Source organism: Ictalurus punctatus, chromosome 3, assembly GCF_001660625.3.
Source record: "Ictalurus punctatus breed USDA103 chromosome 3, Coco_2.0, whole genome shotgun sequence".
NCBI lineage: Eukaryota > Metazoa > Chordata > Actinopteri > Siluriformes > Ictaluridae > Ictalurus > Ictalurus punctatus.
In genome coordinates, this window is record NC_030418.2 from 17178323 (window position 1) to 17202238 (window position 23916).

Consider the following 23916-nt stretch of genomic DNA (forward strand, 5'->3'; position numbering starts at 1 on the left):
CTACATGCAGAAGAAGAAATGACTTGGTGTTAAGGTATTTGTAGGAAATACTATGTCACTGTCACTTTGTGTTTGATGGTATAGTATGAAGGTCTGCAGAAACATGGTGCTGAGTTGAACGAGAGCATATTCAGATGTTAAAAATACCTCTGGCATTTGGAAAGAGTAAAATACAGTCAGGTCCATAAGTATTTGGACATCAACACAATTTTCGTAATTTAAATTAAACTGAAATTAAACTGAAACAATAAAAATGTGATTGAAGTGTAGACTTTCACATTTAATTCAAGGAGTCCAAATAATTGTGGACCTGACTGTAGAACTTTGTGACAGATCTTGATATGCATGCGCATATGCACAAGAACTTGATTTCAGTGGTTTACATTATATGCTCAAAGGTTTGTGGACACCTGACCATAACACTCAAATGTGCTTTCTGAACATCCCACTCCAGATTTTGTTCCCCCGTTGCTGTTATAATAACCTCCACTCTTCTGAAAGGCTTTCCACTAGATTTTGGAGTATGGCTGTGGGGATTTGTGCCCATTCAGCCACAAGAGCACTAGTGAGGTAAGGGAAAGGTGTTCAGTGCAGTTGAGGTCAGGGCTCTCTGCAGGCCACTGGAGTTCCTCCACTCCAACATTGGCACACCATGCCTTTATGGACCATCCTTTGTGCACAGTTTTGGGCAGGTTTAGTTCCATTGAAGGGAAACTGTGATGCTACAGCATACAAAGACATTCTATACAACTGTGTGCTTCCAAAGTTGTACAACAGTTTGGGGAAGTCTCACATGTATGGGTATAATGGCATCCAGGTTTCCACATACTTTTGGCCATATAGTGTATTTGCTATGGAATTTATACAGAATACATGGGTTTTAGATGAGGTCTAATGAAGTTTGATAAAGTTTGACTAATTATAATATATTATATTATAAACTGTTACTTTAATGTTAAATACATGAATTGTCAGACAGTATATTTGAATAGCAAATAAATAACAAATTATAATTTGGTGGCTTTGTACAACTGAACTCCTGTGCCAAAGCAAACACATCTGGTGCACATTCAGAGACTGAAGAAATTTCCCCCAAAGTCTCTGAGTTCTCCATAAAAATATATCATGAATATTCAAGAATTAGATAACAATTTTTAAAATAAGATTTATTGTGGCATATGTTTGCGTGTAAATACAGTAATTCATTTGGATGTAAATATATTGTTTTACAATAATATAGGAAATGAAAGGGAACTTGGCAGACTATTAAAAAAAAGTACTTTCTCTTCACAAAGCTGCAAAATTTTAGATGCTTAAATTTAATTATGAGTATAGTTCATGGCAATACAATAATTATGACAATGACAATGAGACTTTTGCAAAAAATGCTGTACTATTATTACGTTTTAATAGTCACATATATTATATATTTTTCCATGAACATCTCTAAATGTGACACAGTTACATTTACTTGTATATGACCAAGAGGGCACTGTAAACAATTCGGACAGAGAGTAATTTTACTGTAATGGGTGCCGAATGCCCATGTTTCTCTATACTGAGTATTCTAAGTATTATTCACTAACCATAGTTAATTTATTATGTTATTAAATAAGTGTTGGTGTTAGCCCTAACTTGCATTATGTTTACACAACACATTTGGTTACACAAGAAATAAAATGCATTCTGAAGTATAATACCAATTTATACAAGCCAAGCTAAAGGAAAATGTGCAGGATTTGTGAAACCAGCCTGATTTATCTGGTTTACACAGCCATCATTCTGGTTCTAATAAAGTGTCAGCTCAAATCATTTCCCCTCATTCTCATCTGTAGAGGAATCTACATGCCTTAGTAATGTTTCAGTGCTCATTAGAATTGTTTTACTTGACTCTGCCCCCTCAAAAAATCTAATTTTTTCAGTGTGTACAGTTTCTCTTAACTTTTGAATTGAGGATGCTGTGTCATCAGAGATAGGCTCAGTAGAATCTCCATCAAAAACCTGTATTCTCTGTGTCACAAATATTTTCTCTTTGTCATCACCAAAGATTTCCTTTACAACATGCTTCTCCACTATAGTATGTCCCTTTCGCATTATTGTTTCCTCAACTGACAACATTGAGTCAGCTACTTTTTCTGGAGGCAATGTTTGGGTATCTTGTGTGTCTACTTTAGTGAGGACTGTAGCATGTTCTGTTTTAGACACACTTTTTACATTTGACACAACTATGTGTCCTGACATTTGTTTCAGAGTATCCACTGAAGAAGAGGATGTTTCAGAAGAGAATGGAATGTTTACTTTCTCTGGCTGATGAGGCTCCATGGATATTAGTTTAGTCCTGGCTGTTGAAGTAATAATATCACCATGTATGCCACTCACTTCAGCATTAGGAGTGGGTTCAGAATATTTTACTTTGACCTTTGTAGGGCTGGCCAGCGACAGGTCAATCTGTTCAGTTGTAAGTGCAGAACTTATATCAGCAAAAGCATCAGATGAACTTAGTGACAAAGTTGGACTGACATTATCCTCATCAATCTCTCTTGTGAAACTTTTCTTGGATTCATTTTCATTTATGTCACTCTGTGGACTGTGTTCAGCTTTTTTGGGTAATTGGGAAATGAATTTCTCATTGTCTTTTGCCGTTTTGGTTGGAGAGGAAAACTTGGGAAATCTAAACCAGTCACTGTTTTCAGGTTGTGTTTGTTTTTGCCCACCCTCTTTGTTTTGGTCTGTCTTCGATTTTTCCTGAGCTTCTCCATCTTCACATTTTGATACACACTCTGTTGATACATGACCACTCACTGCAATGTTTTGTTCATGTTTCAGAGGATCTGAATATGGTTTCATTGATTCTTCAATTTCATCAAATTTAGGTACATTAAATTCAACTTCAAAGCCACTGAAAACATCACCAAGTGCTGGAATTTTGAATTTGGAGGATGTCTTGACTCTTTGTGTGTATTTTTGTTTTGGTTCTAAGACGACATCTAGAGCATCATTTACAGGTGTATCCTCATCTCCACATTTTCCCACTTGGGAATCCAATTCTGGTATGGTTACTTCATTGTTTATTTCCACATTATTAACTTTAACATTAAGATACTGTATTTTCACTTCTGAACCTTTTACTTCGGGCTGTGCAATTACAAAATTTTCATCTTTGTCTACGTCGTGTCCTGTTATATCCATTGACAATGACTCAGCTGATAAATCTTCATCTGGTAAACTTATTTCTCGTCCTTTAACATCTGTCCTCACAGAAGACTTAACTCCAAATTTTGGTAGTTTTATTGACGGAAGTTTTAACTTTGTTTGTGAACTAGACTTTGTTGGATCTTTTTGTCCAGCAATTTCCATTGAATCAATAATGTCTGTAGTTCGAACTTCTATTTTTATACTTTCCTCTGGCAAAGAAACATCAGCAGTTTGGGAACTCAGATCACTTGCTGGAGTTTTACTGTCCGATTTACTAAATCTGGGAAAAGACAATCCAGGTCTCTTCATTTTCACTTCAAGTTCTTGAGACTCTACTTCTGGCAGGTCAGCTTTTATTTCAGTTGTTACTTTTTGCACTTCAACATCGGGTGGATGCACTTCTACTTTTGCCTTTGGTACAGAAATGTCAATCTCTTCCTTGTCTGAACTTACAACAAATTTTGGTCCTTTTACGTCAGGAAGGCTTATTCCAAATTTTGGCAGTTTGAATTTACTCCCTTGTTCCTTAATTTGGACGTCCTGATCTTTCATATCCATACTGAGAGATTTCATTTCTTGGTCTGCATCTGGCCCTTTTATATCCACTGAGATTGGCTCAGCTGACAATTTTATCTCTGCATCTGGTAGACTTATTTCAGGTCCTTTAATGTCTACATTCACATCAGAGACCTCCACTGCGGCCTTTGGACCTTTAGTTCCAAACTTTGGGAAGTTGATTGAAGGCATTTTAAACTTTGTTGGAGAACCAAACTTTGACCGACCTTTTTGTTCTGCCTCTTCCATTGGTATTGTGACATCTGTAGTTGGTCTTTCAATTTCTATACTTCCTTCAGGCAAAGACACATCAACATTTGGGAGACTCACATCACCTTCAGGAGCCTTAACTTCTGATTTACTAAATCCAATTCTAGGAAATGAAAAGCCTGGTGTCTTCATTTTCACTTCAAGATCTTGAGAATCTACTTCTGGCAGGTCAGCTTTTATTTCAGCCGTTACACCTTCCACTTCGACATCGGATGGATGCACTTCTACTTTTGCTTTTGGTACAGAAATGTCAATATTTGCCTTGTCTGAGCTTACATCTATTTTTGGTCCTTTTACTTCAGGAATACTGATTTCAAATTTTGGCAATTTGAATTTACTCCCTTGTTCCTTAATTTGGATGTCCTGATCTTTCATATCCATACTGAGAGATTTCATTTCTTTGTCTGCATCAGGCCCTTTTATACCCACTGAGATTGGCTCAGCTGACAGTTTTATCTCTGCATCTGGTAGACTTATTTCAGGTCCTTTAACGTCTACATTCACATCAGAGACCTCTATTGTAGCCTTTGGACCTTTAGTTCCAAACTTTGGGAAGTTGATTGAAGGCATTTTAAACTTTGTTGGAGAACCAAATTTTGACCGACCTTTTTGTTCTGCCTCTTCCACTGGTATTGTGACATTTGTAGTTGGTCTTTCCATTTCCATACTTCCTTCAGGCAAAGCCACATCAACATTTGGGAGACTCACATCACCTTCAGGAGCCTTAACTTCTGATTTACTAAATCCAATTCTAGGAAATGAAAAGCCTGGTGTCTTCATTTTCACTTCAAGATCTTGAGAATCTACTTCTGGCAGGTCAGCTTTTATTTCAGCTGTTACTTTTTGCACTTCAACATCGGGTGGATGTATTTCTACTTTTGCCTTTGGTACAGAAATGTCAATCTCTGCCTTGTCTGAACTTATATCTATTTTTGGTCCCTTTAATTCGGGAACACTGATTCCAAATTTTGGCAATTTGAATTTACTCCCTTGTTCCTTAATTTGGATATCCTGATCTTTCATATCCATACTGAGAGATTTCATTTCTTTGTCGGCATCAGGCCCTTTTATATCCACTGAGATTGGCTCAGCTGACAATTTTATCTCTGCATCTGGTAGACTTACTTCAGGTCCTTTAACGTCAACATTCACATCAGAGACCTCTATTGTAGCCTTTGGACCTTTAGTTCCAAACTTTGGGAAGTTGATTGAAGGCATTTTAAACTTTGTTGGAGAACCAAACTTTGACCGACCTTTTTGTTCTGCCTCTTCCATTGGTATTGTGACATCTGTAGTTGGTCTTTCAAATTCTATACTTCCTTCAGGCAAAGGCACATCAACATTTGGGAGACTCACATCACCTTCAGGAGCTTTGACTTCTGATTTACTAAATCCAATTCTAGGAAATGAAAAGCCTGGTGTCTTCATTTTCACTTCAATATCTTTAGAATCTACTTCTGGCAGGTCAGCTTTTATTTCAGCCGTTACACCTTCCACTTCGACATTGGGTGGATGCACTTCTACTTTTGCCTTTGGTACAGAAATGTCAATCTTTGCCTTATCTGAACTTACATCTATTTTTGGTCCCTTTAATTCAGGAACACTGATTCCAAATTTTGGCAATTTGAATTTACTTCCTTGTTCCTTAATTTGGATGTCCTGATCTTTCATATCCATACTGAGAGATTTCATTTCTTTGTCGGCATCAGGCCCTTTTATATCCACTGAGATTGGCTCAGCTGACAATTTTATCTCTGCATCTGGTAGACTTATGTCAGGTCCTTTAATGTCTACATTCACATCAGAGACCTCCACTGTGGCCTTTGGACCTTTAGTTCCAAACTTTGGGAAGTTGATTGACGGCAATTTAAACTTTGTTGGAGAACCAAACTTTGACCGATCTTTTTGTTCTGCATCTTCCATTGGTATTGTGACATCTGTAGTTGGTCTTTCAATTTCTATACTTCCTTCAGGCAAAGACACATCAACATTTGGGAGACTCACATCACCTTCAGGAGCCTTAACTTCTGATTTACTAAATCCAATTCTAGGAAATGAAAAGCCTGGTGTCTTCATTTTCACTTCAAGATCTTGAGAATCTACTTCTGGCAGGTCAGCTTTTATTTCAGCTTTTACTTTTTGCAATTTGACATCGGGTGGATGCATTTCTACTTTTGCCTTTGGTAAAGAAATGTCAATCTCTGCCTTGTCTGAACTTATATCTATTTTTGGTCCCTTTAATTCGGGAACACTGATTCCAAATTTTGGCAATTTGAATTTACTCCCTTGTTCCTTAATTTGGATATCCTGATCTTTCATATCCATACTGAGAGATTTCATTTCTTTGTCTGCATCAGGCCCTTTTATATCCACTGAGATTGGCTCAGCTGACAATTTTATCTCTGCATCTGGTAGACTTACTTCAGGTCCTTTAACGTCAACATTCACATCAGAGACCTCTATTGTAGCCTTTGGACCTTTAGTTCCAAACTTTGGGAAGTTGATTGAAGGCATTTTAAACTTTGTTGGAGAACCAAACTTTGACCGACCTTTTTGTTCTGCCTCTTCCATTGGTATTGTGACATCTGTAGTTGGTCTTTCAAATTCTATACTTCCTTCAGGCAAAGGCACATCAACATTTGGGAGACTCACATCACCTTCAGGAGCTTTGACTTCTGATTTACTAAATCCAATTCTAGGAAATGAAAAGCCTGGTGTCTTCATTTTCACTTCAGTATCTTTAGAATCTACTTCTGGCAGGTCAGCTTTTATTTCAGCCGTTACACCTTCCACTTCGACATTGGGTGGATGCACTTCTACTTTTGCCTTTGGTACAGAAATGTCAATCTTTGCCTTATCTGAACTTACATCTATTTTTGGTCCCTTTAATTCAGGAACACTGATTCCAAATTTTGGCAATTTGAATTTACTTCCTTGTTCCTTAATTTGGATGTCCTGATCTTTCATATCCATACTGAGAGATTTCATTTCTTTGTCGGCATCAGGCCCTTTTATATCCACTGAGATTGGCTCAGCTGACAATTTTATCTCTGCATCTGGTAGACTTATGTCAGGTCCTTTAATGTCTACATTCACATCAGAGACCTCCACTGTGGCCTTTGGACCTTTAGTTCCAAACTTTGGGAAGTTGATTGACGGCAATTTAAACTTTGTTGGAGAACCAAACTTTGACCGATCTTTTTGTTCTGCATCTTCCATTGGTATTGTGACATCTGTAGTTGGTCTTTCAATTTCTATACTTCCTTCAGGCAAAGACACATCAACATTTGGGAGACTCACATCACCTTCAGGAGCCTTAACTTCTGATTTACTAAATCCAATTCTAGGAAATGAAAAGCCTGGTGTCTTCATTTTCACTTCAAGATCTTTAGAATCTACTTCTGGCAGATCAGCTTTTATTTCAGCTGTTACTTTTTGCACTTCAACTTCGGGTGGATGTATTTCTACTTTTGCCTTTGGTACAGAAATGTCAATGTTTGCCTTATCTGGACTTACATCTATTTTGGGTCCCTTTATTTCAGGAACACTGATTCCAAATTTTGGCAATTTGAATTTACTCCCTTGTTCCTTAATTTGGATGTCCTGATCTTTCATATCCATACTGAGAGATTTCATTTCTTTGTCGGCATCAGGCCCTTTTATATCCACTGAGATTGGCTCAGCTGACAATTTTATCTCTGCATCTGGTAGACTTATGTCAGGTCCTTTAATGTCTACATTCACATCAGAGACCTCCACTGTGGCCTTTGGACCTTTAGTTCCAAACTTTGGGAAGTTGATTGACGGCAATTTAAACTTTGTTGGAGAACCAAACTTTGACCGATCTTTTTGTTCTGCATCTTCCATTGGTATTGTGACATCTGTAGTTGGTCTTTCAATTTCTATACTTCCTTCAGGCAAAGACACATCAACATTTGGGAGACTCACATCACCTTCAGGAGCCTTAACTTCTGATTTACTAAATCCAATTCTAGGAAATGAAAAGCCTGGTGTCTTCATTTTCACTTCAAGATCTTGAGAATCTACTTCTGGCAGGTCAGCTTTTATTTCAGCTGTTACTTTTTGCAATTTGACATCGGGTGGATGCATTTCTACTTTTGCCTTTGGTACAGAAATGTCAATCTCTGGCTTGTCTGAACTTATATCTATTTTTGGTCCCTTTAATTCGGGAACACTGATTCCAAATTTTGGCAATTTGAATTTACTCCCTTGTTCCTTAATTTGGATATCCTGATCTTTCATATCCATACTGAGAGATTTCATTTCTTTGTCTGCATCAGGCCCTTTTATATCCACTGAGATTGGCTCAGCTGACAATTTTATCTCTGCATCTGGTAGACTTACTTCAGTTCCTTTAACGTCAACATTCACATCAGAGACCTCTATTGTAGCCTTTGGACCTTTAGTTCCAAACTTTGGGAAGTTGATTGAAGGCATTTTAAACTTTGTTGGAGAACCAAACTTTGACCGACCTTTTTGTTCTGCCTCTTCCATTGGTATTGTGACATCTGTAGTTGGTCTTTCAAATTCTATACTTCCTTCAGGCAAAGGCACATCAACATTTGGGAGACTCACATCACCTTCAGGAGCTTTGACTTCTGATTTACTAAATCCAATTCTAGGAAATGAAAAGCCTGGTGTCTTCATTTTCACTTCAATATCTTTAGAATCTACTTCTGGCAGGTCAGCTTTTATTTCAGCCGTTACACCTTCCACTTCGACATTGGGTGGATGCACTTCTACTTTTGCCTTTGGTACAGAAATGTCAATCTTTGCCTTATCTGAACTTACATCTATTTTTGGTCCCTTTAATTCAGGAACACTGATTCCAAATTTTGGCAATTTGAATTTACTTCCTTGTTCCTTAATTTGGATGTCCTGATCTTTCATATCCATACTGAGAGATTTCATTTCTTTGTCGGCATCAGGCCCTTTTATATCCACTGAGATTGGCTCAGCTGACAATTTTATCTCTGCATCTGGTAGACTTATGTCAGGTCCTTTAATGTCTACATTCACATCAGAGACCTCCACTGTGGCCTTTGGACCTTTAGTTCCAAACTTTGGGAAGTTGATTGACGGCAATTTAAACTTTGTTGGAGAACCAAACTTTGACCGATCTTTTTGTTCTGCATCTTCCATTGGTATTGTGACATCTGTAGTTGGTCTTTCAATTTCTATACTTCCTTCAGGCAAAGGCACATCAACATTTGGGAGACTCACATCACCTTCAGGAGCCTTAACTTCTGATTTACTAAATCCAATTCTAGGAAATGAAAAGCCTGGTGTCTTCATTTTCACTTCAAGATCTTGAGAATCTACTTCTGGCAGGTCAGCTTTTATTTTAGCCATTACACCTTCCACTTCGACATCGGGTGGATGCACTTCTACTTTTGCCTTTGGTACAGAAATGTCAATCTCTGCCTTGTCTGAACTTACGTCTATTTTTGGTCCCTTTATTTCAGGAACATTGATTCCAAATTTTGGCAATTTGAATGTGCTCCCTTGTTCCTTAATTTGGATGTCCTGATCTTTCATATCCATACTGAGAGATTTCATTTCTTTGTCTGCATCAGGCCCTTTTATATCCACTGAGATTGGCTCAGCTGACAATTTTATCTCTGCATCTGGTAGACTTACTTCAGGTCCTTTAACGTCTACATTCACATCAGAGAGCTCCACTGTGGCCTTTGGACCTTTAGTTCCAAACTTTGGGAAGTTGATTGAAGGCAATTTAAACTTTGTTGGAGAACCAAATTTTGACCGACCTTTTTGTTCTGCCTCTTCCATTGGTATTGTGATATCTGTAGTTGGTCTTTCAATGTTTATAATTCCTTCAGGCAAAGGCAGATCAACATTTGGGAGACTCACATCACCTTCGGGAGCCTTAACTTCTGATTTACTAAATCCAATTCTAGGAAATGAAAAGCCTGGTGTCTTCATTTTCACTTCAAGATCTTTAGAATCTACTTCTGGCAATTCAGCTTTTATTTCAGCCGTTACACCTTCCACTTCAACATTGGCTGGATGCACTTCTACTTTTGCCTTTGGTACAGAAATGTCAATCTCTGCCTTGTCTGAACTTATATCTATTTTTGGTCCCTTTATTTCAGGAACATTGATTCCAAATTTTGGCAATTTGAATGTGCTCCCTTGTTCCTTAATTTGGATGTCCTGATCTTTCATATCCATACTGAGAGATTTCATTTCTTTGTCTGCATCAGGCCCTTTTATACCCACTGAGATTGGCTCAGCTGACAATTTTATCTCTGCATCTGGTAGACTTATTTCAGGTCCTTTAACGTCTACATTCACATCAGAGACCTCTATTGTAGCCTTTGGACCTTTAGTTCCAAACTTTGGGAAGTTGATTGAAGGCATTTTAAACTTTGTTGGCTCTTTTTGTTCTGCCTCTTCCATTGGTATTGTGACATCTGTAGTTGGTCTTTCAATTTCTATACTTCCTTCAGGCAAAGCCACATCAACATTTGGGAGACCCACATCACCTTTGGGAGCCTTAATTTCTGTTTTACTAAAGCCACTTCTAGGAAATGAAAAGCCTGGTGTCTTCATTTTCACTTCAAGATCTTTAGAATCTACTTCTGGCAGGTCAGCTTTTATTTCAGCTCTTAGACCTTGCAATTCAACATCAGGTGGATGAACTTCTACTTTTGCCTTTGGTACAGAAATGTCAATCTCTGTCTTGTCTGAACTTATATCTATTTTTGGCCCTTTTACGTCAGGAAGGCTGATTCCAAATTTTGGCAATTTGAATTTACTCCCTTGTTCCTTAATTTGGATGTCCTGATCTTTCATTTCCATACTGAGAGATTTCCTTTCTTTGTCTGCACCAGGCCCTTTTATATTCACTGAGAGGGGCTCAGATGACAATTTTATCTCTGCATCTGGTAGACTTATTTCAGGTCCTTTAACATCTACACCCACATCAGAGACCTCTAATGTACCTTTTGGGCCTTTGGCTCCAAATTTTGGGAAGGTAACTGATGGCAATTTAAACTTTATTGGGTCTTTTTGTTCTCCATCTTCCAATGATGTAGTAACATCAGTAGTTGGTCTTTCCATTTCTATACTTCCTTCATGCAAAGACACATCAAAATTTGGGAGACTCACGTCACCTTCAGAAGCCTTAATGTCTGATTTACGAAATCCAGTTGTAGGAAATGAAAAGCCTGGTGTCTTAATTTTCACTTCAAGATCTTTAGAATCTATTTCTGGCAGGTCAGCTTTTATTTCAGCTCTTAGACCTTGCAATTCAACATCAGGTGGTTGAACTTCTACTTTTGCCTTTGGTACAGAAATGTCAATCTCTGCCTTGTCTGAACTTACATCTACTTTTGGTCCCTTTATTTCAAGATCACTGATTCCAAATTGTGGCAATTTGAATTTACCCACTTGTGCCTCATTTTGGATGTCCATATTAATAGATTCCATACTGACAGATTTCTTTTGTTTGTCTACATCAGGGTCTTTTATATCAACTAAAATCGTCTCAATTATCGGCTCAGCAGATAATTTTAACTCTGTATCGGGCAGACTTGTATCAGCTCGTTTAACGCCAACATGTACATCAGAGGTCTCCATTGCTGCCTTAGTAACTTTAGCTCCAAAACTTGGAAACTTGATTGAAGGGATTTTGAACTTTGTTGGAGAACCAAACTTTGTTGCATCCTTTTGTTTACCTTCTTTCACTGATATTGCAATATTTGTGTTTGTATCCTCCATGACTGTTTGTGAGTCTGGTAAAGACATATCAACATTTGTGCGACTAACATCAGCTGCTGGGGCTGTATGTTCTGATTTAGATATCCCAAACCTGGGAAATGAAAACCCTGGCCTTTTAATTTTCACTTCAGTTATTTCAGAATCAATTTCTGGTAGGTCTGTGCTCAATTCAGGTTTTACTTCTGGTAGTTCAGCTTTAGCTGAATGCACTACTGGCACTTTACCACTTTCCTCTGATATAGAACTGTCATCATCTTTCTTTGATGTACAACTAATTCTTGGTGCTTTTACTTCTGGAAAACTGATCTCAAATTTTGGCAGTTTGAACTTCCTCCCTTGCCCTTCAGTTTCAGTGTCCTGAGCTCTGCCATACACGTTGGCAGACTGTCCATCTTCATTTATATCAGTGCCATTATCCATATTATCTTCTAAAATTTTGGTTTCCTGTACTGGAACATCTTTATTCTCAACTTCCCCTATTTTGGGGGTTTTGAATTTGTGTTTTTCATGGATCTTTGTTTCTCCAGTATCCATTTTAGAGGAATCCTTCTTTGGTAATTCAGTACTAATATCTGTACACTCAATATCAGATTTAGTTATTTCAAATCCTTGGATGGATATTTTTGGTTTCTTAGATTTCTTTTCATGACCTTTCTTGTCACCGTATTTTTTAGTTTTCGGCTTTTCAGGTTGATTAAGGTCTGTGTCACTGACTACTTTTACTGTATTCTGTAGCTGTGATTCCTTTATGGCTTCCATCCCTGGTATTTCAATATCTTCCCGCTTTGGGAGCTTGAAGTTTATGTCTCTACATCTCCCATAATCTGTTATCTGTGGATGGTCTATTTTCATCAAAGCTGTTGATGTATGCTCATCAGTATAACGTAGCTCAACTTTTGGCATCTTGATTGCTGTGCCCTTATCTACAATATCAGAAGCTGGTGACTTTTCTTCACCTACTTTACTTTTAGGGTAACTCGTGCTACTGTCTGTACTTGTGATGGATGTTTTATGTGGAGATCCCCTAGGGGTCAACATAGACTTATCTGTCTTTAGTTCCATAATTGTAATTTCTCTTTGCACAAGAACACCTGTTATGTCCCCCTCAGGCAGTTTAAAAGCAGGGAATTTGGAAACAGCCACTTTAACATCCTCAACATTGAACTCTTCTTCTGTTTGTAGATCCTGGATTTCTTTCTGCTTTGTAACATTTATAATTTTCTCAATTTTTGGAACCTTAATTTCAGGTGTCTGAAGACTGGGTTTTGTTTCTTTATTTTCCATTCCTGGAATTTCAATATCTTCTCGTTTTGGTAGATGGGTTGTATTTTTTTCCACCGCTGTCATTTTGATTAGTTCATGGGTTACAAATCCAGTGCCATCTACCTTTGGCAATTTAAACTTTGATGCTGATCTTCTATCTAGATCTACTAGAATGAAATCAGTAGTTTCTGTTGGTAACTTGCAAGTTTTGATTTCTAAAGGTGAATATTCTTTGTCTCCAGCCAAATCAGCACTTCCAGGTTTTGGTAGGAAAGTAACAGTTGGTTTCTTTGTGTCACTGATGCCATCAGACATTTTCCCCACTTGCGTTATCTCAGAAAAATCTGGTGAAATGAACTGAAGCCCATTTACTGTGCTCACAAAGTGGGTCTTTGATGTGGCCATGTCTGCCAATGGACCTCTGGTTCGAATCCCATAACTCTCATTTTCAAACATCTCCTTCCATTGCTTTTCATCACCAATCCTTGGAGATTTTTTTGTTACTTCTACACATGTATCTAAATTTGGCATGCTAAGTTCTACATTTCCAGATTCCATTTTTTTCCCAGAACTATCTTTTTCTGTTCCCTGTCTGTTGAGGTCATTGTCAAATTGAGATATTTCTACCTCTGCCTGTGATAATAGAATATTGTCACAGGCTGATGGATCTGAAATTGTGTACAAAGCTTTGATAGTTTCTACTTGGTTTTCTGTTCCAATATCAGGTTTTTCCTTCTGATGAATTCTGATGTTCATTTCTGAACTCTCTATTTTTCCGCCCTCTGCAAGAGCGACTGAAATATCTGTAGTCTTTAATGTGTTGCCCAAGCTAATTAAATGAGCCTCGTGCCGTTCCATTGCTGACAAACTCTGAAATGGATCATCAGTCCCAGTCTTGGAAGAAACCTCATTTTCAGCTTCACTTAGGACCTGTGGGATCTCTTGCATTTGTTCCTCATGTCTTTCAAGAACCTTTTCTTCTAATATATACTCCACTTGTTGATTTTCCCAAACCAACTGTTCATTTCTCTGGGGTTCCTCAACAGACTTGCTCCTGTGGCCCTTCATCTTCATTTTTAGTTGGACTTTGTGTTTTTTTTTCTTGTCTTTTCCATCTGGACATTTCAGTGGAGATTCAGCATCACTTGTTGGTGGGCTCATCTCTAATTTCCTGTGTTCCTCTGCTTCTGATGTGCTGTGAGATCTCTTGAATTGCACTCTGGGTCCCTTGCCAAAGGATGGGAACTTTGGCCATGAGATACGTTCTTGCTGTTTTTTCATCTTTCTCTGACTTCTCATCATTGGTGGACCCTGCTCTTTTTCCTAGGGAAGGCAAAAAAGGAGTACTAATTACACTACAGATCAAAACCTAAAGTAAGAAAAGTTTGATTACAATTACCTTTGTATGTATAATTTCAGCATTTTCTGGTATGCTTGGTTCCATTTTGCGCCTTAGACAGAATTCCATTTTATATGGTTGAGCATGCTCAAGAATATGAAGTGCATCTTCGTATGAAACATTATCAAAGTATACTGTAGCACTTAGTATTTGATCACCTGGTGGGATGTAAATTAGAAAAAAAATTAGAACTTTAAGTTACAAATTAAATAGGGGATCAGTAGCTAAGATTGCAATCTTTTTTATACCCTCTTTCACACTTAGATGTTTGGAAGCAGGTGAATCTAGTTTCACTTCTTTGATGAATATCCCCTCTTTCCCTCCACCAGTCACGACTAAGCCCTCAACACATGCTTCTTTCACTGTTTTCACAATCATTTCAGATTCATCACTCTGCATGTCCTGAAACCACAGATGGAAAAAAGTTAACATAACATTCCTTTTACACATTGCATAACAATAATCTTTACTAAAGTAGTTTTCAGAATAACTTTGAATTAAAAAAATACACTAGATTAGTATATATCTGTCTTTAAAGTAAAAAAACTGCTTAAGAACATGATTTAAATCATATGCTATGGCCTTTGCAAACAACACATTCCAACCCAATTTAACACCTGCAGGAGATTTTGGAGCTGCATGTTGTTTTTAAGACACCTGATTTTTATTTTTATTTGTCACCTGTCTGTATATTTAAGTAAGCATGGGACTTGGTTTTCAAATTGCACATGTAGATAGATCTGTTTAAAACATTTAGTATTTTCAATATACAACCCCAATTCCGAAAAAGTTGGGACAGTATGAAAAATCCTAATAAAAACAAAGAAGAGTGATTTGTAAATATACTTTGACTTGTATTTAAACAACAACAAAAAACATATATATAAAACATATACATAAAACATATAAATACAAGGTATTTGATGTTTTACCTAATCAACTGCCTATTTTTTTTTTTTTTTAAGATAAACGTTTATTTTGAAATTAATGCATGCAACACGTTCCAAAAAAAGTTTAGGACTAATAGCCATGTGACAAGTTGAAATAAGAAGGCGATGTGAAACAGGTGTGGCAATCGTCTAATTATAGTATATAAGGTGTCTCCAAAAATGGCCTAGTAATTCAAGAGCAAGGATGGGTCGAGGTTCTCCAATCTGCCAAGAGATGCGTCAGCGAATAATCCAAAACTTTGAGAACAACATTCCCCAAAGAAAAATCGGTAGGATTTTGGGCATTTCACCTTCTACAGTGCACAATTTGATCAAAGGATTAAAAGAATCTGGTCAAATCTCAGTGCATAAAGGGCAATTCTGAATTCGCGTGATCTCTGATCCTTCAGACTTCTTAAAAACAATAATGAGTCTGTAATGGATATCCTGGCTTGGGCTCTGGAATACTTTAGTGAACCTTTGTCAGCAACACCATTCGCCGCTGCATCCACAGATGCAAGTTAAGGCTCTAGTATACAAATCAGAAGCCATACATCAACATTATCCAGAAGCGCCGCTGACTTCTCTGGGCTGAAACTCATCTGAGATGGACAGTAGCACAGTGGAATCATGTTTTGTGGTCCAAGGAGTGAACAGTTACATAACAGTAGTTATGTTCTCCGTGCCAAAGAGGAAAAGGACCATCCAAGCATCAGTTCCAAAAGCCAGCATCTCTCATGGTATGGGGGTGTGTCAGTGCCTATGGCATGGGTAACTTGCACATTTGTGAGGGCACCATTAATGCAGAAAGATATGTACACATTTTGGAGCCACATATGCAGGACAATGCCAAACCAACGCCAAACCACATTCTGCCCGGATTACAAGAACATGCTTGCGTAAACAGATAGTGTGGGTGATAGCATGGCCTGCCTTCAGTCCTGGCCTGTCTCCGATTGAGAACGTGTGACGCATTATGAAGAACAAAATAAGGCAACAAAGGCCATGTACAGTTGTGCAGCTGAGGAAATGCATAATGGATGAATGAGGGAAAATTCCGCTTGCTAAACTTAACCAACTGGTGTCTTCAGTGCCCAAACGCTTAATAAGTGTTAAAAGAAAAGGTGATGTTACCCAGTGGTAAACAGTCGACTGGCCCAACGTTTTTGGAGTGTGTTGCGGTCATCAGATTTGAAATGAGTGTATATATTCGAAAATAAATTAAATTCACAAAGTAGAACATCAAATAATGTGTTAATAATGAGTTTTCAATGCAGTACAAGGTGAACCGGATTTTCAAATGACTCTTTTTGTTTTTGTTTTTTGCATTTGCCATACTTCCATAAGTATAGTATAGTATATAAGTGAAATTGGGGTTGTACTACATATATGTAAAATAAATTATTTCAGTAAGCTTGACCTCTGTTTCATTCATTTTGTCAGATGTGCGCTTGTCAAACAGAGATCCAAAGCCGGCTTTTCTGCTTTTTTTGTTGCTCCCACTCTTGTGTGCTGAGTCAGAGATATCTTCCTCAGCCTGACAAAACAATTAATGTATATAGAAAGACACATTTAATATAAGTCACAGATTTCAACTTAACTGAAGCTGTATTAGAGATTGTTGTTACCTGTTTTTCAACAGGAAATTCTTCTACTGGTGATGAGCCTTGAGGACGAGGTCTTTCCTTCTCTAAAATTTCAGGTTCCTCACATACCTAAGAATAATATTATTTTAAAAACAAATGTAACAAAACACAATGTATGTAATTTGTCTGTAAGTGAAGTCAGTTTTGTGAAAGTAAATATTTAGCCAATTCTCAAACAAAACCCACAGGAGTTCTAAAAAAAACAATATTTTGTTACAATTCATACAGCTTTAGACTTCCCTTTGTCCAGAATGAACTTTTTGTGATTTGGTTTATGTGAGTTCTTATGAAGTTGTTCAAATATCGCAATATTTAGAAGTTTTCCAAATGTGTTCTGAAATTGACTGATAATTGTTTGAATGACCCTCACTGAATCATCCTCTTCTTCTTGTTCCGGTCCCCTCAGCCTTCGCCCAGCACCTGTTTCAGATTAAAAACAGCATTTATCACTGAAAATAGCACTCAGTGAAGTAAATGTGCTTAATTATACATAAGAACCACTAATTCACAAACCTCAAACAGTGCTAACCAACATGAATCAGCATCACTCATGATTAAGTGCATTTTTTGCACCGTGTGCTCATTCTCAATGTAAACAAACCTATCTTGATGGGTGCGTACTACCATTCTGGAACTTTGTTGTTGGAACCATCAGAAATATAATGGTTACTGTCAGTAGGGTATTTTAAATGGCAGTTCCCACTGTAGCAGTATTTTATTAATTGACTTAGTGCAGCAAAAAAAAAGTCAACCATCTGGAGAAGTCAATCATCTTTGCCTAAAAAAGTGTGTCTATACTGTTCTGACCTTCACAGAACACATGCTCAAAGAAAGCATGTAAACAACAAGAGACAGTTCAACATTCAGATGCATTTCTACCGTAGACAAGAAACCCACTCACACAAAGACATTCCTGTCTGTAAGATCAACAATACAATATCAATAAATTGCTATTACAACTGCATCACCACACATTAAACAATGAGTGTTCTATAATCGAATTCTCTTCAGACCAAAATGTTGCACTTACCTGAGTTATTGTCTACCAGGATCTCCCTCTGTATAAGTACTATATATCTCTCATGTGTTACTGTGCCTTACCCAATCCACTATGCATTCTTGCTCTCACCTGTATTACAATACAGGAGGAGTTGCTGTGCCCTGCCCTTTAGCACACACAGGTTTGGCAATATAAACAACATTCCCACTTGTAATAAAAACAATGTTTTTTAAAAAAAATACATTTTCAAATATTTATTTACTGTCCACATAATTGTAAATGATCATGCATGATACATGTGTGCATATACATGTGTGAATATGCACCTAGAGATTAAAGAAACATTTTGGGCATTTTTCCTTCAATTTAGATGAGAAGCAGACATTGATGTTTAGTGTAAACTCCCCATCTGTAATCTAATAACACAATAGTCTTCCTTTATTTATGCCAAATAAATCAGCTCAATAATCATAAAACAAGTTAATGTGTTTAAGGTACCTGTATTGACTACCAATATAAAACTTTCTGAGATTTGTAAACAAGTTGGTTATTTACCCTATTTATCACACATACAATACTACTTTACTGGTTTACAGTAGGAAATCATAAACAAACCAAACAAACATGCCAACTAGGTAACATAATGCATGTTGCTGAACTTTATTTGTTGTTTGATGCTTTTCATTTACATATTCTATGTATACGCTGTTTAGTCAATTCTGTGTCTTTGTATGGTCTGAGAGTCGCAACACTGCTAAATTCATATTGCAGTTCCGCCCTACTCAAATATTTGCTTTTTGGGTGCCACTTAAACGATAAGGCCATGACCGATTAAGTTTATTAATAATGGTTGTTTAATGTACATGTCCAAGTTAAGAAATGCCACAACTTAGAAAAGATGTTAAGTCATGTGTTCATTGCATTGCACAGGCTTCAGTATACACTAATTACCTCAAACCAGGTCCTCTGTTTGAGGTCAGCATTAACATATTGGTAAAGAAAAAAAAAAAACCATTTTATATATATATATATATATATATATATATATATATATATATATATATATATATATATATATATAGACACATGTTTTGACCTAGAATCCTACTACTGGATTTAAGTTCTGCAAGTATTGTAGTAAAAGACTCATTCCATTTTTAGGTTTTAGTTGGAAAATCTGTAAATACTAAAAGGAAAATAATCCTATAATTTTTTTTTCCCTCAGTGGTAAAAGCTCATCAAGTCTCTAGGACTTCAGAAGCTGGAAAGATTACAGCTTATTTGGCAATTAACCAAATACATAATTATGAAATTACAATAGAATCAACCAGTTAGATTTTGATTTCCAATGTGTGTCGGAAATGTCATTCAATGTGAGCTGGATGGCCAAGACACCTCACTCAACCATTAGTTGACTATGATTTATTGAAACATACAGGCAATTGCTGTGACTGTGTTGAAAGCGTTTGATTCAGAGAGTAGGTCAACAAATGTAGCTAGCCACATTAGAGTGTGTTGATAAAAACAGATTTTAAATGTATCAATGCACTGCAATAGCAGAGGAATGACAGTCACATATGGTTATGGATTGCCTGTTGATAGACCAAAAAAAAGCAACAATAAGGAGCCGATCAGTGCTACTCTCATCATTGAATCATAGGTGTCTTATTACACTTGTGCTGTTTTGACTATGAGAATAGACTACACAATATGAGGAAGAATTATGCACAATGAGTAACATGGAAGCTTATTGCAAGGTGTTGCTAAAGAGGTGCAGTTACCACATCTGGCCTAAACTAGACTTAACACATTATATGTGTTCTTAGTGGTTGTTTGCTGGGTATGGCCCATCACCTGACTAAAACGTATTAATTGTTATGTTGAATTGTTTTCAGTCTCCCTCCTTCAGTGAATGCTTAGCATGTCTTTCAACCACAAACCACATATTTCCTATCACAAATGCTGTATTTGAAAATTGTACTAAATACTGTACAATATATTTCTATGAAGAAATTAGCTGTTAATGTGACATGGTTTTGTCACTTAAAATCACTACATTTGAATTTAACATTCTGTGTAAAAATTCCTTTTCTGAAAAGTGTAACAAACACTGTCACATACATCCAGTATGTAAGTGGATCACCCATGACCAAAATTACAGGCATTAGAGCTTGTTTTTTCTGTTTTCATGGCCTTCTGAGAATCCTCAGCTGCATGCTAATTGCACTAACACAGTTAGAGCTGAAGCTGAAACATAGATCTTGACCTGTATTGAGAACACACAAGGTTGTTTCACAGTGAGAAGGTTACGTACAAAATATAATTAAATTTCAGTGGGAAAACAGAACTGGCTTTTTCCCCTGAGGTTATAAGAACATGAGACACAATTCCCTCCTGATTCCAATTAATCAAAAACATTAATTGATGCAAACCTCAGTGTGGCAGAGAAACCATCATATATTTGGGCGTACATTTGTTTGAAGGGTAAAAGAGGTTTAATGGAAAAGTGCTATAATAATACTGCTGTTAGTTATTGTTAAAAAAAACAAGACCTAGGAACCCTTAGCTGTTTTTAAAAAGTTCACCAGCAGGTGCCTGATCATGTTCACAGTCTCAGTGCTCTCAGTGCATGTCCACACAAACATAGTTAGCAGTATTCATTATTCATAGTTAAAAGAGCCATATAAAATTGTGGGACAGTCTTAGTCTACCTTCTAAATGAGCAATAAGTAGTCATAAACAGAGGCTAATACTGTATATGAGCACTTTATTCTGATACGCCAGTGTTTTGGCAAGCTACTACCTACTCATTCTTTTGAGTTTCTTGTTGGAAATATTTATAGATGTAAATGTGTTATTAGGACTGTCTTTGAGTTCTTTGACTAATTTGGATCCACTTCCTCTTGCCAAGCATTTTCTTTTTTTTCTGATACACATAAATCTACTTCAGAATTACAAAATTATCACAAATATATCATTTGATTAATAGTGTCTCTACTCTCTCTATATTATAAATATGTCTGTTATGGTTCATGTTGTGTCTTGACATGATGTAGATAAAAAGGTTCACACCCAGATTATGTCTGCTCATATATAAAATAATGTTTATCTAACAGCCAGTCAGTCATTCTGGTGCAACCAATTAAAAGAAAAAGACTAAATCACAAGGTCTTTGGTGTGGTAGTCTAATATGTGCTATAGTGCTTACTTGAAAAAAATAAAAGGTAAAAAAAAATAAAAATACTCTCACAATAAACCACTTTACTCTAAAATTGATGACTCTTAAGATAAATACATAACATAACATATTTATTTGTTAAAAAGCTATCACGAAACAATTTTCTCATTTCAGTTTGCTTTCAGAAAGAGTGAGTAAAAACTAAAATGATTCTTTAAAGACATCGATTTTCTCTCTTGTTTTGTTTTTGAGCACCATCCATCAAGCTCTGCAGTGGTATCGCGTATCAGTTCTGGGAGAATGCAGCACAATTTGAAATTTGCAACATACTGGTATCCGTAATGTGTGCACGCACACCCTCTTTACTCACTGACAAGCATGTTAGTCATTATTTACCTTCCTAGTTTGAACATCTTGGCCTATTCACATATTTTATTTACCTATTACATATAACTTTTATTCATGTATTGATAGTGATAGACTCTTAGCCTCCCAGGAATCAACAATATGCAAAACAAAATTTTGGCTTAAAATACCATATAAACTCAACATCTAAACATACGGAGCCTCTGCCACTGCTTAGTGATGCTCAGTAAAAAATTATGGAGGTATGAGCTTTACAATAATCTTTTGCCGCATTTGTTAAATATCCGTACTTCTCAAATGTGGGTTTGCCACAGAAGTCTAAAACAATCCCTCTACAATACTGCAGACACACCCATTCTAGACTGCATCTACCTCGCATCAAATTCTACATGATGGTGTGCACGCCTACAACAAAGCCACACCCACATTACTGCAGACACACCCAGATCTCTCACAAACACTGCAGTCAGTGCATCAGCAGCTCTGTTCAAAGATGCTATTTACAAGGTCAAACCAAAACTTTCTTTTAACACACACACACGCACACACACACACACACACACACACACACACACACACACACACACACACACACAAACAATGAGTCATTGCAGTGCAAGAAACAGGAAATATTGCCAGGCAGGAGGGCTGAGTGCTGGTTCAGGGATAAAAATAGCAGGTATGAAGCAAGTTAGAGGGTAAGGCTGAGCAATAGAGAGAGACAGGGAAAGGCAAAGTGATTATGCCCACCCGCAGCTGGTGCATGCCAATTGGGGAACGCCAGATGAAAACAGTCACACATGGTGGCTGTCCTCTAGAGAGCTCAAGCCTGGAGTCCAGTGATGTCTGGCCCAAAAATATGCTGCGTCGGCTCAGGCTGCTTCCGTCCACTCCTTCTGGAGCTGCAGAACTCGCAACCTCTTCTTCACTCTTGCTCACTGGTGATGCGCAGAGAGGCAGAGAGAGAGAGAGAATGAGCAGGAAACAGTCAGTCTGTGAGGCTAGTGAGTGAAGGAGAGAGAGAGAGAGAGAGAGAGAGAGAGAGAGAGAGAGATGTTGTGCTGAATCCACGCTAGGTAACAGTGCACTCTGCAATGATGCTCTAGTCTTCTCTGCTGCAAAGTAAATACAGGCTAGCATACAGCACATGAGCTGGGGGTGGGCTGTTTAGGCTGTCTAGTTTCTCTTTAACTCCTCCCAACTTCAACCCCAACTCCACCTACCTCATCGGTTAGACCAACAGGGAAAAAGACACCCAGGACATTCTGGGACACTGGATTTGTCAAGACATGAAAAAAACATTCACCCCCCCCAAATTCCCAAAAGCCCAACGCATGCAAATAGGCTTTATAATTGAATTTGACACTGCACAGTACACGATTTCATGTCTCTTAGACAAGAAGAAGAGAATGTAGGATGCAGTAAATCAGGTGACTTGAATCAAATGAGATACGTGCAATAATAGCTAACACGTTTAACGGGTTTTATGACCTGTAAAATGGCATAAGAAGCTGAGGTACATATCTTAAAGAATTCACTGGCATCTACTGATTGTTATGTCTTCATGAAGCTTGCATGTGAATCTGCTCTGTTTCTGACTTTACTGCAATTGAGCATGGCCTAAAATAGCCACAAAAGCTAAATGATTTAGGACTCTTGCCCAAAACTAAGAGTGATCTCAAAGAAGGGTATGATGTCAATCTCAGCTCAGACCACTGCAGAGGACACACACAACAGGAGGAAACCTGGCAACCATTTTGTTCTCCTTCAGAATAAAGAGCATACTGCATTTTGTATTTCATGCACTGAGCCATTACATGTACATAACATAAAATATTTAACAATATGTGCATTATTTTTTTATTATTATTGAACTAACTCATGCCAGAAAGAGTTCTGACTCTGCATTACCGACAGGGAGTGGCAAGATGATACTGCATTAGTAACTGGCCAGAGCCCAAAAAAAAACTCCACATTACAATCCATTAAGGTAGCCCAGACAAACAACCTTCTACCTTCTCCATCTTTTCTCTAACTAACACATATGTTGGGTTTCACAGCTATAACTCTCTTAGATTTTTTTTTGAACAACAAAAGTCATTTCATAGTAATGTTAATATTGGCATATTTGGTTTTTAGTATGTTTAGAGTACTTTTTATAGTTTGTTTAGATGGACGGAAAGTGTACGCACACAACCACATACACAATGTATCACTGAAGCACAAATGAATCAGCAGATAATATGGTAATAAATCAGCTAACAAAAAATAAATCATTGATCACAAATCTATGCTGTTATACAGTATGGTGTCGCAACTGTGGCGTATTATAAGGAATCTACAGCTGCTAT

General features: G+C 37.3%; 1 protein-coding gene across 4 annotated transcripts; it reads right to left on the bottom strand.

The window, feature by feature from the left end:
* Positions 1-1151: 1151 nt before the first annotated feature.
* On the bottom strand, positions 1152-22690 carry LOC108263830 (protein AHNAK2). Of its 4 annotated transcripts, none has more exons than XM_047154206.2 (7): positions 22316-22690; positions 17392-17441; positions 17004-17090; positions 16796-16912; positions 14695-14848; positions 14447-14604; positions 1152-14370 (listed from the first exon to the last, which is right to left on the bottom strand). In XM_047154206.2, exons 1-7 carry the CDS (start codon positions 22365-22367, stop codon positions 1810-1812), a joined length of 13179 nt encoding a protein of 4392 aa, XP_047010162.2. In that variant the 5' UTR covers positions 22368-22690; the 3' UTR covers positions 1152-1809. The 4 variants fall into 4 exon arrangements, with proteins under 4 accessions (XP_047010162.2, XP_017320486.2, XP_047010163.2 ...); XM_017464997.3 differs by lacking the exon at positions 22316-22690 and adding an exon at positions 18052-18092; XM_047154207.2 differs by lacking the exon at positions 16796-16912.
* Positions 22691-23916: the final 1226 nt, after the last annotated feature.

Bases quoted from the DNA above. Each gene is read 5' to 3' on its own strand.
- LOC108263830 (XM_047154206.2), bottom strand. From the start codon at position 22,367: ATGTGTGACTGTTTTCATCTGGCGTTCCCCAATTGGCATGCACCAGCT. The intron at 17,091-17,391 runs GTGAGGGTCATT...TATTATTCTTAG, and splicing joins AAGAAGAAGAGGATGATTCA to GTATGTGAGGAACCTGAAAT. The intron at 14,605-14,694 runs GTATAAAAAAGA...ACATCCCACCAG, and splicing joins ACATCTAAGTGTGAAAGAGG to GTGATCAAATACTAAGTGCT.